The 15146-nt window shown below is 34.6% G+C and overlaps 1 protein-coding gene across 5 annotated transcripts in view; it reads left to right on the forward strand.

Moving 5' to 3' along the window:
- The window catches only part of AGL (amylo-alpha-1, 6-glucosidase, 4-alpha-glucanotransferase), a 36770-nt gene extending 22705 nt beyond the window's left edge, over positions 1–14065 (forward strand). For all 5 annotated transcript variants that reach the window (XM_040566249.1, XM_040566250.1, XM_040566251.1 and 2 more), the window contains exons 24-34: positions 675–850; positions 2690–2792; positions 4082–4307; positions 4778–4889; positions 5240–5375; positions 7008–7120; positions 7863–8074; positions 8678–8775; positions 9337–9424; positions 9513–9646; positions 10569–14065. In XM_040566249.1, the coding sequence (XP_040422183.1) occupies positions 675–850; positions 2690–2792; positions 4082–4307; positions 4778–4889; positions 5240–5375; positions 7008–7120; positions 7863–8074; positions 8678–8775; positions 9337–9424; positions 9513–9646; positions 10569–10686 (1516 nt within the window). In that variant the 3' untranslated portion in view covers positions 10687–14065. The remainder of the gene's footprint in view (positions 1–674; positions 851–2689; positions 2793–4081; positions 4308–4777; positions 4890–5239; positions 5376–7007; positions 7121–7862; positions 8075–8677; positions 8776–9336; positions 9425–9512; positions 9647–10568) is intronic.
- The last annotated feature ends 1081 nt before the right edge of the window (positions 14066–15146 follow it).

Here is a 15146-nt window from a genome sequence, read left to right on the forward strand (position 1 = left end):
GCTTTATTCTAGCTATGAGTATTCCAAATCACCATTATTTTGTAAAAATAAAAATGTTAAAATGGGCATAGAATTTGGTATGGATGTGATAGCATGTGGAACATAGTATATTTTATGAATACTTGGAGATGAACTGGTCAAGAATGCAAGTTTCATTGTTTTTAGACAATGTGCTAAATGATTTAATGATTTATTTTTACATGAATATATATATATAAATTTATATATATATATAAATGTGTCTTTAAAAATGATGACTAGGTTTTACAAGCTTTTTTTTTTTTTAAATAAATGATAAAATAGTTTTGCTTTCTTATACTTCTGAGGTGTCGGATCTGTGTGTAGGCATCAAATAAAGTAAACCAAATTCACTATTTTGCCATCTTCCCTAAAAGTATGCAAAGCATAAACACTCCCGTTGGCATTAATACATTAAAAATGTAAGGCGAATTTTGGGCACCTATTTTGGAAGAAAGAGTGATTTACAAAATAAAGCTTATGTGCAAAATTAATGCACAATACTCGGAATAACTCATTCTGTTAGTCCATTATATCTATTATGCATAATACTTTTCTGTAAATGAAAAATGGTACGCTTCATAGGCTGCTATTGCTGAATGCAAAAGGGTATTTTTTGGTTTTTGTTTTGTTTTTTTAATTATGTTGAATTACAGCTTTGTGCAGAACGGATCAACATTTGTTAAACACCTTTCCTTGGGCTCAGTCCAGATGTGTGGGATAGGAAAATACTCATGTTTGCCCGATCTGTCTCCTTCCTTACATGATGTTCCCTATAGACTGAATGAGATTACAAATGAGAAAGAACAGTGTTGTGTTTCTTTGGCAGCTGGTAAGTGAAGACAACATTTAAAAAAAAAAACAACTCACGAAACAGTTAAATTGCTTTGAAAAACTATTAGTTTTCTCCACTATGCTTGGGATCTAAATGTCAGCATCCATATGTAAAATATAGGTAGCTTTTTTTCTTCACTTCTCCCCTGTGTTTTAACTTATGTTTAAGATAAAGGTTTGACTGTTTAAAAATATGGCAGTTTCATCTAGCAGTGCTTTTGGGAACAACCATTTTGGTTTTGCTCTTGGAAAAAAAGCTTGTAAATATTTTATTTAGAGACATTTTTAACTATATCCAATTTTACCCTGCATGGAGATCTACAAGTATGTTCTATTTCTTTCCAAGAGACATAAGATAAATATATACCTCCCATAATAGGTTTTAGTTTATTTTTAAATGTGAATTTTAGAAGTGAATTGTAATGGAGTCTAAGTGTGGATTTATTGTTTACAAGTTTTCAGAAAAATGTAAGGACCATTAGAGGACCAGAAGAACCTCTGGTCTGGACATGTCCCTGAAAGGGGCAACAATAGCTGCTTAGGAAAGAACATAAACACAGTCAGCAAACAGTATTTATTCCTCCAAATGTTCTGCCAGCATCTGGCAGTCTTTGAACTTGGCACTTTCCTACATCGAAAGTATTATCTTCTGTGTTTAGTGACTTAGAATGGATTTATTTTTCCCTAAGTCGGTCCATTCCTTTTTTGAAACTATAGAAACTTTTAGCATCTACAGGTTCTATGGCCTCTGTCTGGCTGGTTTTTGTTTTGTTTTGTTTCCCCTTTTTTCTGCTGTCTGTCCTTCTCTCATGGAATTTTACTGCTTTTAGTTTCTGGTTTCTTGTAACATTCCATTTGCCTGTTTTAGTGTTGCCTAGAAGCACAGACAAGCACTGTTCCCTTAATTTAGTCATAAAGATTAATTATACGAAAGGGCTTCATTTTAAATATTCCCTTCACATAGTTGAGTCTGTGAAATTTTTAACTCTTGAATGGATTGTCATTCTCAAGTTGCTTATTGACATATTCTATAAAATTAGAGAGGTATGGATGTCATATTTGAACATTAGCAAATGCTTTGAGTAAGTAAGTAATAGAAGCTACAATTTAGTTCAAGCAAGCATGCACAACAAACTATTGTTTTGAGCCTTTATTGTGGAATTTTTTGTTCGTTAGACTGGAAAGATAATAAATAGAAGAAAAGACAAGAATGGATTTTACTGTTGTAATTATTAAGAATGAGTCTTGCTGTTAAAGCATAAAATTGCGTGTCATAATGTCTGCAGTAAGGTGTAACTCTGTAAGCCGCTAGAAAAGAGAAGTGGGATTCCTTTTATAGTGGCTGAGAGTATTATTAGGCTGAAGAAATTCATAGCTCTCCAGTCATTCCTTTTATGATACCGAGATAGCATGGCTTTCATACATAAACTCTTGCAAACAAAGCATTATGTATATTGTCATACTTCTGGCTTTTTGTTTGTTCCTTTTCTTTCTGTGTTGTGTTTTTTTTGGGGGGGGGGAGGAGGGAGGGAGAGCGGTAGGAGTTGTGCGGTTTTTTTTTTGTTATTATTAAAGGGTGACATGACTACATTACAAAGTGCCTTAATCAAAAAAAAATTAAAAGGGAAAAACATGACTCTTACTGACACGCATAGTCTGTTGCATGACTTAGAAATTCTTGAGGTTAATTGTTCTAAAATGAGTTTTTATTTCAGGAAAAAAAAAGATAATTATGCATGTGAATATATTTTTACCTCTGTTTAGTTTGTACATACATTTGTGCTTGGAGATTTCTGCCATATCAATAAATGAATTCCTCAATGACATTTCTTTTTAGGTTTACCTCACTTTTCTTCAGGGATTTTTCGCTCTTGGGGAAGGGATACCTTTATTGCACTGAGAGGTCTAATGTTAGTTACAGGGCGTTATCTAGAAGCAAGGTAAGAGTTGACTGATTCTTAGTTCTTACTATTGCTTGAAGTAGTTTTTCAGATAGTTAGGAAAAGGCATGCTCTTGCTCTTAAAATCTGGAAGAACGTGCAACCTGTTAGAAATAGTTGATGTACAATATAAAACTTTAATGGTCCTAGATGGATTTGTGAGTTCTTTTTACATGGAATGAAAAATACTCCTTATATCGCTTTTGTTTTCTTAACATTGATAGGATATTCCAGTTCTGTATAGATAAGGGAGTTTTAGCCCATGTAACACTACTGCTTGTCCTTAAACAAAGTGATTATTTTAAGTGTACTTGTGTCATTGTTACTGAGCAATAATTTGAAAATTATTTATTTAAGAACTTGAAGTAGCAAAGGGATTTCTATTTTGATCAGAAAGGTACGAAGGTCTATCATGATTTTTTGGTGACTGCTAATATTACTCTATTAATACTAGAAATCAGCTAACTGTGGATTGTTACAATCTGATATCTGTATACGATATGCTAATGTTTAGCCTGATAAATGAGTCAGATTTAAGCCAGACTTACTGAGCTGGTATTCCCGTTAATCTTTCAATTTGGGTGTAGCTTTCCACAAGACACGAACATAAAAGTTAGTTTGTTTAAATTAGCATTTGTTTATGCTGTTGTATATTTGGCCAGCTAACTGCTACCTTACTCATACAGTAATATCTGCGGTCTACTAGTATGTTTATATTCCCTTTTAAAACAAGTTGGAGTCCATGTTTTCTGCAAGGTACGTGCAAAGGTTCTCAAATGAAAATTCTCAATATCTCAGTTGCTGGCACCTCTCTGTATTTTAACAGAAAATCGTCATCTGCTCCTGCCCTCCCTCCCTGTCCACCCCCATCAGAAAGGATACAAGGATAATCATAAACAGTAAACATCAGTAAAAACCTTTCCTCTGACCTCAGTGGGATTTGGGTTTAGGGTCAATATCACAACGTATGAAAAATGAAATTGCCTTTACCGTATTAGCAATGTTGTATGTTTCATAGAAACAAATATATGTAAATTTATTCATGTTGAGGAATTTGTAGAATAATAGATAAATTTTTATTGTAAAAGAAGTTTTTGTGCTAGTGAAGAATTTAAGTGAAGTCATGCCAAAATCTTGCTGTTGGAAGCTACAAATCTGTATTTAAGATCCTATTTTTCTCTTTGACTTACTTTGCTATTTAGATGAACCTATACATTTTGTAATTAATATTTGGCTAGATAATTGCCTGAAACTAACTTAATCAAGACAGTGTTTTATTTCTGTTCTAGAAACATAATTTTAGCATTTGGTGGGACTTTAAGACATGGTCTCATTCCCAACCTGCTCGGCCAGGGGACACATGCCAGATACAACTGTCGTGATGCTGTATGGTGGTGGCTTCAGTGTATCCAGGACTACTGTAAAATTGTTCCAAATGGATTAGACATTCTCAGATGTCCTGTTTCTAGGATGTACCCAAGAGATGACTCTTCTCCTCAACCTGCAGGCAGTGTGGTAAAGATGACTTCTGATTTACAAGTCTTGAACACAGCTATAGTTTTTAATGAAAGGATGCAATTTTTCTGTCTACAGGAACCAGGCACTATTTGTTTTTCTATGGTGAAAGATGATTACAGTGCAAGAACTACATATTCTAGGCACTTCTTACTACATCTGCATTACTTGATTAGAAAAGTGTGGGGTGGAACTGGAGGTGAAGAAAGAAAAAATCCATCAACTTTACTTCTAAATTTTTCTTTGCTTTCAGTCTTGAAAAAATGTTTATATTAATAATTGTATAATGCTAAAAAAATTATAAAATGTATCCCATTGATAAAGGCGCTATTGAAAATGCTAGATGCTTTTCTTTTGAACTCTAATAAACTAGAGGCTAAGAATTGCTACTATTGGCATAATAGATAGAGCCTTTCTAGTACTTTTTTATTTTGCCTTTCTCGTATCACCCAAACATGCAATCAACCTAGGATCAGCCGCTTTATGAAGTAATACAGGAAGCAATGCAACGACATATGGAAGGCATAAATTTCCGAGAAAGGAATGCCGGTCCACAGATTGATCAAAACATGAGAGATGAAGGTAACAAAAATATAACACACTTGCTGTGCAATTCAAAAGATGAAGATTACATTCTTTTCCTCAATTTATTAAGTTTATTTTTCAAACAGTGTTTAATGCTATTAAAACTATATTACTTAAGATAGATTTAATGTTTTAAGAGTGCTTGTTTACTTTCAGCAACTATTTTTATGTTGTGGTGCAATTTGTCTTTGAAAGTTCACTCAAAAAGTATAGCTGCCTTCAGAAACCCACCTCAGATCTCTTGTGTGGAGATTTTTCATTTATTTAGGATGTTTGGGCTCAGCACACGTTTGGGGTTTTGTGTTGGTTAACATACAGACTTCATACATTATATTCTTGCTTGGCAGGTTTTAATGTAACAGCGGGTGTTGACCATGAAACTGGCTTTGTCTTCGGAGGGAACCGTTTCAATTGTGGCACCTGGATGGATAAAATGGGGGAGAGTGACAGAGCTCGCAACAGAGGAATTCCTGCTACTCCGAGGTACAAAATCTAACCTTTGTGGGGGGCTGATTTTTTTTGAAATTCTTCTCCAGAATTATGCCTTCTGTTAACACATCTGAGAGGTGCTCTCAGTGTTCTATATGTTTCTAACTTCTATTTGACTGCTAAAGTACTAATTGTGTTTTTAATTTGTGCTCATTTAAAGAAAAGAGGTGTATTTTTAGCAGGGGAAGACCTCATCTTCATGGACTTTGCTCCATGCCAGAAGCGAAAGTTTTAAATTCAAGTAGTAAAACATAACAGGAAAAATTGGATACTTGCAATACTAGATTACTGGGAAAAAAAAAATGTTATTTAGACTGATTATGAATAACTTTTTATTATAAAAGATATTAAAATCACACCATTATCAATGAGTATTTCTTATTTAGAATTCAAAAATATTTGCAACATCTAAGCTTAAAGTAAAAATAAAACATTTTTAAAAATTAGCTCTTTTCTTGCAAACCTACAGCACTAGGGTATTCTTTAGTGAATACCCTAATAATAATAAACCATTTGATTTTCATGCTTGTTGTTGAAGGCAAAGTTCTATATAAGATGAGGAGAAATACTGTGGCAGTGTGGTATGCTTCCGCAACGAATTACAAACCTAGCCAGTCTGATTTAAAGCAGGCCAGAAAATGAGATACAATGACAGGCTAAGTGTCCTGTGCAGGAGTCTCCCAGTTTTTGGTTGGTTGTTGTTTGTTTGAGTTTTTCTTGTGCGATTGTAAATTTTCGTCTTGGATTACAAACAGTAAAATATAATTGTCTTATTTCATAAAGGAGATATGTCAGGTTTCCTCAAGGAAACAGTTTTGTGCAGTGACAGTATTGTAGAAAAAGCATAAGCTCTTATGGCAATCTTAGCAACTATCAATATATCTCTAATGCATGCCTTTGTTTACTAATAAATCACAGAATCACAGAAGCTTTTGGCAAGCTAATTTCTTTTCAACCTTCCAGTATCACCTAGGATTTGTTCTGTTTCATTTGATTAATTCATGTCTTCTATGCAAGGATCTACTTTGCTAATTTTCACAGACCAATTTTCAGCATTTAGATAATGTACAGACTGTGGCTGTAATAAGTGGTATTGCATTTAAATGATATTTTTTTTCCATTTGGATGATAGTATTGGACATCTTGTTTGTCTTCCTGAATTGTGTTTTGTTTGTTTGTTTTTCACTTTTTACTTTCTTCACTAAATTTGTATTCAAAGCTAATAGTAGAGTTATGAAATTGAATGATGTTACTATGAATGACTGGTGACTATTTACTAACAAAAGTCAGTTTAAGTTTTCAGATTCTTGGCCTTCTTAATAACAGTGAGGAAAAAGTAATTTAAAAAACATGTATGTTGGAAATAATATTCTTGTAAACTGGAAAATGTCTGGAGAAGACGATGAGAATGTATGTGGCAATACTTGATAGCCATGGTACACAGTTTTGAGGCAAAATATTAACTTTAAAAAAAAATAAGGTATGATGTGGGCTGCAACACAAAACAGGAAACCTTAGGTATCTGAATAATCTGTCCTTAAAGTTCAATAAGTAACTGAAAACAATCTGTATCCTTAATGACCTTCTTAATGTAATTTTTGGACTTATTTACCATTATTATTTTAGAGATGGCTCTGCTGTGGAAATTGTTGGCTTGTGCAAGTCGACTGTTCGCTGGCTGCTGGATTTATCTAGGAAAAATGAGTTTCCATTCCATGGAGTCACCATAAAAAGACATGGTAAAGACACACATATCTCATAATTTTATGATTGGAATATAAATATAACTGAAATGAGCTGGTGGCAGTGTAACATCAGGGATGAATATCAAAGCTATTCAAGAAGGTTTAGGAGGAAAAATGGAAAAACTTGGAAAATAATCTAGTTTAGGTAAAATCTTTAGTTACTACAAAAGTTTATTACAATCAAAGCTCTCTGGTCAACCTGTCAAATATTTTATTCTGTATAATAGGGTGTGGATTTCAAAGGAACTTTGGAGCCTAAATCCAATTTCTCACATAATAATTATATCACTGATATCCATTTATCACAATGTAACACATCATTCATTACATGACACAAGATACATCTGTTTTCATCCTGTGTTGTAAATATTGGCAACTTACCTAAGTATCTTTAGATGCAAGAGATGGCATGTTAACATGCTGAAAAACGTTGATTAAAAATTTTAGACTTATTCAATTAATTAGTTACCATAGATCATAGTATCTCATACTGTTTACTCTTAGCTAATGAAAGCAAATGAGAAAATTTGTCTTGTAAAAAGTAGTGCAGGTGTTGGAGTTGATCTGCAGTATAATTCAATTTCTAAATAATACCCTTTTTGCAATGCTTCAATGACCTTTGTGGTAGGAATATCATAAGTAACACTGTAATAAAAAGAACTAGGCATAAGCACACTTCTGTTGTTACCACTGTGGCGGTTTTCAGAAAATAAAATCCACGTGTAATATCTTTCAGGAAAGGAGGAAACTATCACATATGATGAATGGGACAGAAAAATTCAAGCATACTTTGAAAGGCTGTTCTTTGTCTCTGAGAACCCAGCAGATCCAAATGAAAAACATCCAAATCTTGTTCACAAACGTGGAATTTATAAAGACAGCTATGGAGCTTCAAGTCCGTGGTGTGATTACCAACTCAGACCAAATTTTACAATAGCAATGGTTGTGGTAAGTGAGGTATATGAGGGGGAAGAATTTTTACTTAAAACTATTTTATTTATTATTGAATTTAACTTGCCTTATAAGGTCTCTCTGCATGGCGTTATATTAGGAATATATATTGCTTAGGATAAAGTTTCAAAGCTTGCTTTCTTTTCCTTGCTTTTAATATTGGTCTGTCTTAAAATATCCACTAAAAGTATATCCTTTACAGAACTTAGCTATATGAAATGGCTGTCCAAATTTATCACTGGGATAAATTTGTAGTGTTCACTGTCTTCAAAGTGTTTGTGGGTTTTTGTTTGTTTTTTAGGTTAGGATGAGGAGGGGGGAGTCCCCTCAAATTAGCTGAAAAGCATGGGGTTGTTTATTTTCCTTGTAAAGAACTTCAGTAATAGTCTTTTCCAAGTGTATTTAAAATAAATAAAGCCCAAAGCAGTGAAATAGCTTTTGTCATCTTGCTTACTCTGACTTGTAGGTTCCATAAGAGTAGCTGTATTTTAATTCAGTAATATGATAGCTAGGGCTTTTGTGGTCTTCTACATTCATATACATAGTCCTGTGTGTGTACATGTGCAGAGTTTACTGAGTAAATTGTTATTATTTTACTAGGCGCCTGAGTTGTTCACACCTGAGAGAGCTTGGAAAGCTCTGCAGATAGCAGAGGAAAAACTACTTGGTCCGTTAGGCATGAAAACTTTAGACCCAGAGTAAGTATAGTAGAGATAAGAATAAGTGTTAAAACATGCCAGTATGGATTATTTAATGGGTGGGTGTAATGTTTCGTTTGTTAAAATCCTCTCGTATACCTGTAAAATAAGGCTGCAATAAATGCTTCAGGAACAAGTATTTTACTGTTCTAAAAGTCCATGCAGTTGCTTTTATTTATGTAGACAAGCGGCAGGTGGTTTTGGATGCCACATAGCAGGCAAGTCAAATACGCTATCATAAGAGATCAAAGTTGCATTATAATGTTTACTTGTATATGATACAGCATAAGCATACAGTGTATGCATTGCAGTTTGAATAAAAACATAAGGGCAAAATTATGAATATAAGTCATTCCAAGATTTTAACTGTTTTTCCACTAGTTTAAACAGTATTTGGAATTCCATTGTCATGTAAAAGCAGAACCTGATGGAGACTTCCCTGACTAACCACCATCAAATGTAAATGCTATGACAAATTTTTTGTTCATTTCTGTATTCTAATTTATGCCTTATTTTAGTTAATGCTTTGTTTACATAATTCCTCTTTTTTTTTTCTTGCAGTGATATGGTGTACTGTGGAGTATATGATAATGCTCTTGACAATGACAACTATAATGTAGCCAGAGGTTTTAATTATCACCAAGGACCTGTAAGAGCCAGTTTATTCCATTTCAGAATAAGTGCTGACAATTTTTCAAAATGACAGCTATAATCCTCTCTTATCATCCTTTTCTTAGGAATGGCTGTGGCCAATTGGATATTTTCTTCGTGCCAAATTGTACTTCTCAAAGCTAATTGGTCCGCAGATCTATGCAAAAACTGTAGTTATGATAAAGAATGTGCTTTCTCGCCACTACGTTCACCTTGAAAGGTAATACAGCAGCTAACATAGGTTCAAAATATACAGTAACTAGTGGTATCCACTATCCAATTGCATATAAAAGTATACAATATTATCATATGATATAGAAGTCTATGGTATAAATCACATCTATAATGTCTCAAGTCTATAATATAAATAACATCTGTTTTCTACATACAAAGTTCAGTGCAGATTCTATTGCAGATCTCGAGTCAGGTTTCAAGGACAGCTGAGATCTCGTGCTGTTTATAGATTTTTAAAATTTCTAATTACCTATGTAAAGACTGGGGAAAATAAATTTTGTGTAAAAACTAGGAATCTAATTTTGTACAAAAAACGAATTTCAGCAAAAAATATTGGGTGTCTTTGTTTTTTTAAAAAAACAATCAAAGTATTTATAAAACAGCCTGCAAAACAAAATAATTACAGAGCTAGTAGTGACAGAATAAAAATGTGGCAGATAAGTTTATGCAATATATTGTTAAGGTTTCCACATATTATAAGTGAAAAAATTAGTCTGACTGTTTCAGAATTTTAATAATGTTGGTATTCTTAGACAAAGGAACTCACTTTATGGCCCTCAAATAGCATCCAGTTATCTCAAAGTTCACTTACTTTTTTCAAGTTGCAAAACTGTCTGAATGGGAAACAGGAGCATTATTCCGGTACTGTAAGTTCAGGTATTATTAGTACCAGAGAATCTACTTTGAAGGAGAGACATCCCCAAAAAACGTACAATTTCCAGTTGCAGATAAAATAATTGAATCCAATCTTAGTTATTAAATAACATATTGTGACTATAGGAAAACAGGCCTTTAGTCATGGTTTTTAGTTTCATACTGAGATAATCTCCTCAAAGTTTTATAATGAAATATTCTTTTAATTTCAATGTATAATCTAACAAGAATGCTCTTTGTTTTTCCTTTATCAGATCATCCTGGAAAGGGCTTCCAGAACTGACCAATGAAAATGGACAATATTGCCCTTTCAGCTGTGAAACTCAGGCCTGGTCAATTGGTGTTATCCTTGAAATCCTTTATGATTTGTGAAAGCTTTTGATTGATGTGATGAAACTTCTGGGTCTTCTCATTATTGGGCATAAATGAACACTTGGCTTACACTGCAACAGAAATGTCCTGCTCTGCACAATCACTTTAACTGCATCCTGACTTTCAAAACTGCTGAAAGAGAGCAGATCCTATGCTGAGTAACTGTATGGGGCTTGTTTCTCCTTTGAAAACCAGGCCGAGAAAATAAAATAAAACTGCAGTGCACATGTAATATAGAAACTTTTAGTAAGGAGCATTTTTAAGAATATGTGCAAATTTATTTTAGGTAGCTTTGAAATTTAGACATCTCAAGTCAAAATCATACGTTCTTTACTGAGCTAAACATATGAAGAACAGCTCTCATTTTTTTGTTTTTTTTTTTTTTCTTCTGTCTCTAAGAATAAATGGTTATTTGCAAATGCATGCTTAAAGAGTAGTAGACTAACATACAGCAACATACGCTAATAAAAGCAGAGTTCTTTGTCTTGAACTGTATTGGGAGGGGGAGCTGTATGTGTTCAATTGAACACTCCATTAAGTAAACACAGAAATAAGTTTACAAAACGTGTAAACCTTTGAAGTTACATATAATATTTTCAAAAACATTTAACTACTCTTTAGAGTTAATTCTTGAGCAATGATGATACAATATCCTGTGCTAATCCATTTATAAATTTATTTAAATACTGTAAGTCTTGCAGCAAACTTATTTATTCATTTAAATGTGACTTTTTCACTATGAGAAATTCATAAGAAACATGCATGTGCATAAAATGGACTGCCTATATGTTAAGGGAGCCCCTGTATCTTCAGTTATAGAAAATACATGGTCACTTCAGGCCTTTATTCTTAGTAAAATCCTGCCTTTGTCGAAGCATATGGAAACAATATCAGTAGGAAAAGAAATTAACCTACCACTGGTGAAAAAGGGGTTTTGAAGACTTTTGAAATTACACCAGTAGGAATAAGCAGGCTACCTCTGTGTAGTTCTTTGGGAACAGCATCCAGTGAACAAAATGCAAAACACGTATGTTCTTTAATATGTAGATACCTGTATGCCCTTACTGACCTCTGTTTAGTGTTCCCAAACTGAAGGTGTTTGCCAGAAGTGCAGTTGTAATTCCCAGCGCTCTATTCATGTGGGTTTTCCATCTTAGTAGTAAAACAGGTAGAATAATTAGGTAGAAGGTGATGCTGACAGCTTCCTGCATCACAAGGGGGAAAAGCAAAACCAACGGTGCATTTCTTAATTTCAAACAACATACTGAAAGTGAAATATATGCATGATGAAATTATAACACACTAGTAACACGTAGGTCAATATTTTTTTGTACCAGTATTTTAAAGTTTTCTTACCCTTTTCTTAAAGTCTGAAGTGTAGTGCAAGTATGCTGCCTTTTTCAGGGAGATAATTACAGATGTATTTGAGGGCAAGTTAATAGAAGACAGATAAATTGTAAGAATTGCACTATTGCACTATATATTTGAAAGGTTAACAATCTTATGTAGATCAACTCCCTTGCTAAAGTGTTCAGTACTTAAAAGTTCCGATTAAGGATGGAGTATATTGTACCTCATGTTTTGAACTGCTGCAATATGTGGTTTAGGAGATTTACTTTCTCGACATAATGTATGAGAGGTGTCATTTGATCAAAAATTTTACTGAAATGTCAGCAACAGATTATGAAAAATATTTATATGCCTCTTGCACATTAAAAAAAAAAAATAGTGAATTTCCAAATTTCTTGATAATGATATTGAGGTTTATGTCCTACTGTGTCACTAGCATTTACTGTTTTCCTAGATAATTATTTCTTGTTTATTATTTCAGCATATGTTATAGCTCCTATGGAAAGCAGGAACAATATAGCAGAACACATTGTTCTTATTTGGTGAAAATACTTTTAAATTGGAAGTGGATCTTAAGAGTTGTGATAGAAAAAGATTTCCAAAAGATGTCAAATTATAGACATAGGCAATAACACTCTTTGTATAGGGGGAAGATGGCAGAAATTATTCATCAAATTATTCCTACATTATTACAGGTAACTTTTCACTGTTTTGCAAACTGCACTGCTGACAGTGTGATTGTCACTGCTAGTTTATTTTTCTAATTTAATAATAACATTTTAAAAGATAAAATCACCTCTGTACACAAATACATATGATGGAGTTTATGCTTAAGATGTTGCTTTTGCACTGATTAGTTAAGTATAACTTTAGTGACAGATAAATGTTTTATATAGGAAACAATATGTGTAGTATTGGTTTATGTAGCAAGAAAAATAAGATGTTAGGCTATGACTAAGCTTTTTTTTTTCTTTTTTAACAAACCTACTCAACATTTCATCAAACTGGACAGTTTAAAAATGAAGAGGGAAGAAAGCAATGTTAAATCTAAGATTATATGAGCTGGTGTTAATCTAGATAAACTCTATACTGAAGTGATAATCTCTTAAAAATAGCCAACTGTACTTTTTGAAGTGTTGACTGATCTCGAATTGTATTTTTATTCATTAGTACCATTTATATTATACACTCAAGTGTCCAGTAAGGCAAAACTATAAATAAAATTTGTTTTGGAATTAAATTAAAGAACTTGGTAACAACTGTGGCTCCACTATGTTCCAGTTGATGTTTTTTTGATCTGGGGTACTGAGATTTTTTTTTCTTCCCAATTGAAAAAATGTTAACTGTTACCAGTACTCTTGTGCAGTTGATAGTACTTGATTTATTCAGAAATGATTAACTTGGGCATTCGAGTAAAATAATGTATCATTCTTGCACTGCATGTTGTAATGTAAAATGGAAAGATTGCAGCATAATTGAATTTTACACGTCTAGCACAGAAACAACTGAGTTTAGAAAATGTAGTTCTTCATTTCTGAATTGCACAAAATAAAATTCCCTATTTCAGCCAAATTAATCTTTTCATATGGCTGTTTGGAAAAAAGCTGAACAGTAGAGAGGCTGATGGTTGCTTTTTTTTTTTTTTTTTCTCCAGTTTTACTTACATGAGAGAGCAGATCATGAGCTCCTCAGGTCAAAGATTAGTAAAGAGTATCACTAAAAATAATCAAACAAACTTTAAAAAAAGAAAAAAAAAGGGGAGGGGGGGGGACACCTTGAGCTCTGCACCCAGCTTCTTACAGTTGTCAGCTGTCTCAGCTAGTTTTGAGTGGGGCGTGGACTAGATGAGCTCCAGGTGTCCCTCCTGCTATGAAATTAGACAAATTTAAGTCACAGTACTGCAACTTCCCCAAGAGAACAGTTCTAATGTAGAGTGATTTACAGCTAAGTGCTGCCCAGTTATTAGTTAGCTTCCTGCACAAAATTTTGATTGCTAGTGAACGGATTTCATTTTCCTGCACTGTTTTGTGTAAATAAATAAATAAATAAATAAATCTCATAGTACAGGGAATTTTGTGATAGAATGTCAGAACATCTTTGGTGTCTTAAGATTACCCTATTTCAACACGTACTTAATAAACTTAGGATTGTTGTAATCAGGGGTTCTAATTCAAAATTCAAGCACTTTAAGAAAACCATTTCTGTTATTCTATTGTACAATATTTTTGTGTCAAATTGAAAAAGCGTTAAGGCAAGGTTGAAATGACCTGCCAAGGTAGGGAGGAGCAGGTACCCTCAGAGATGCCCCTTCTGAGCCCCCATCACACCTCAAGCGGTGATGCTGAGGAGCAGTGGGTGCTCGTGGTACCCGGACAGGTTTCCCCCGGGAGACTCCAGACTACACATAGCACAGCGTTATCTGGGGAACTTTGGATGCGCCCGAGCTGCCGAGGTATTTGTGGGCACCATAGGGAGACGGCTAACCCAGGTGTCAGCCGGCTGGGGCGCAGGCAGCGCACCGGCCCCGTCACCTTAGCGCCCGGCGGCGGGAAGGGCGAGGGCCGGCTCAGGGATGGCTGAGGGCCGCCCCGCAGGCAGGAGCCGTCCGCGGTCGTGAGGGGAGCAGGAGCCGCCACCGGGCAGCGCAGCTTCCTCTGAGGCAGAAGCGGGGGCAGCGCCCTGTGTGTGTCCGCTCAGTCCCCATCCCCCTGCGGAGCTGAGACCCGGGGGTCGCCGCTCTTCGCAGCCGTCACGTTCGGCTCCTTTTCAGCGAGTGGCGGTCAGTCAGGAAACCTGGTGAAACTTGCCGTGCTTGCACGTCAGCTTTCTGGCTTTTTTATTCCACTTGTAAACTGTAAAAAGAAAAATGAGTTTGCCTGTGAATATTTGGTTTGTTGTGCAAACGTTGAAGCTTCTATGCCTGTCATTTTCATGTAGCAGTAAGTGAGAGAGCTTGACCCTCAGAGTTGCTCACAGTCTGTTAAGACTTGCCTTTCTATTTTGTACCTCACAGAAGGTGCTTATTAAAATAAGTCTGAAGCTTCTTAGTTCTGAATTTTGTATAAAAGTGTGGCTGCCCAAGTGGAGAAACGTCTATTTGAATTAGGAAA

This window comes from Cygnus olor, chromosome 8 (genome assembly GCF_009769625.2).
Source record: "Cygnus olor isolate bCygOlo1 chromosome 8, bCygOlo1.pri.v2, whole genome shotgun sequence".
Lineage (NCBI taxonomy): Eukaryota > Metazoa > Chordata > Aves > Anseriformes > Anatidae > Cygnus > Cygnus olor.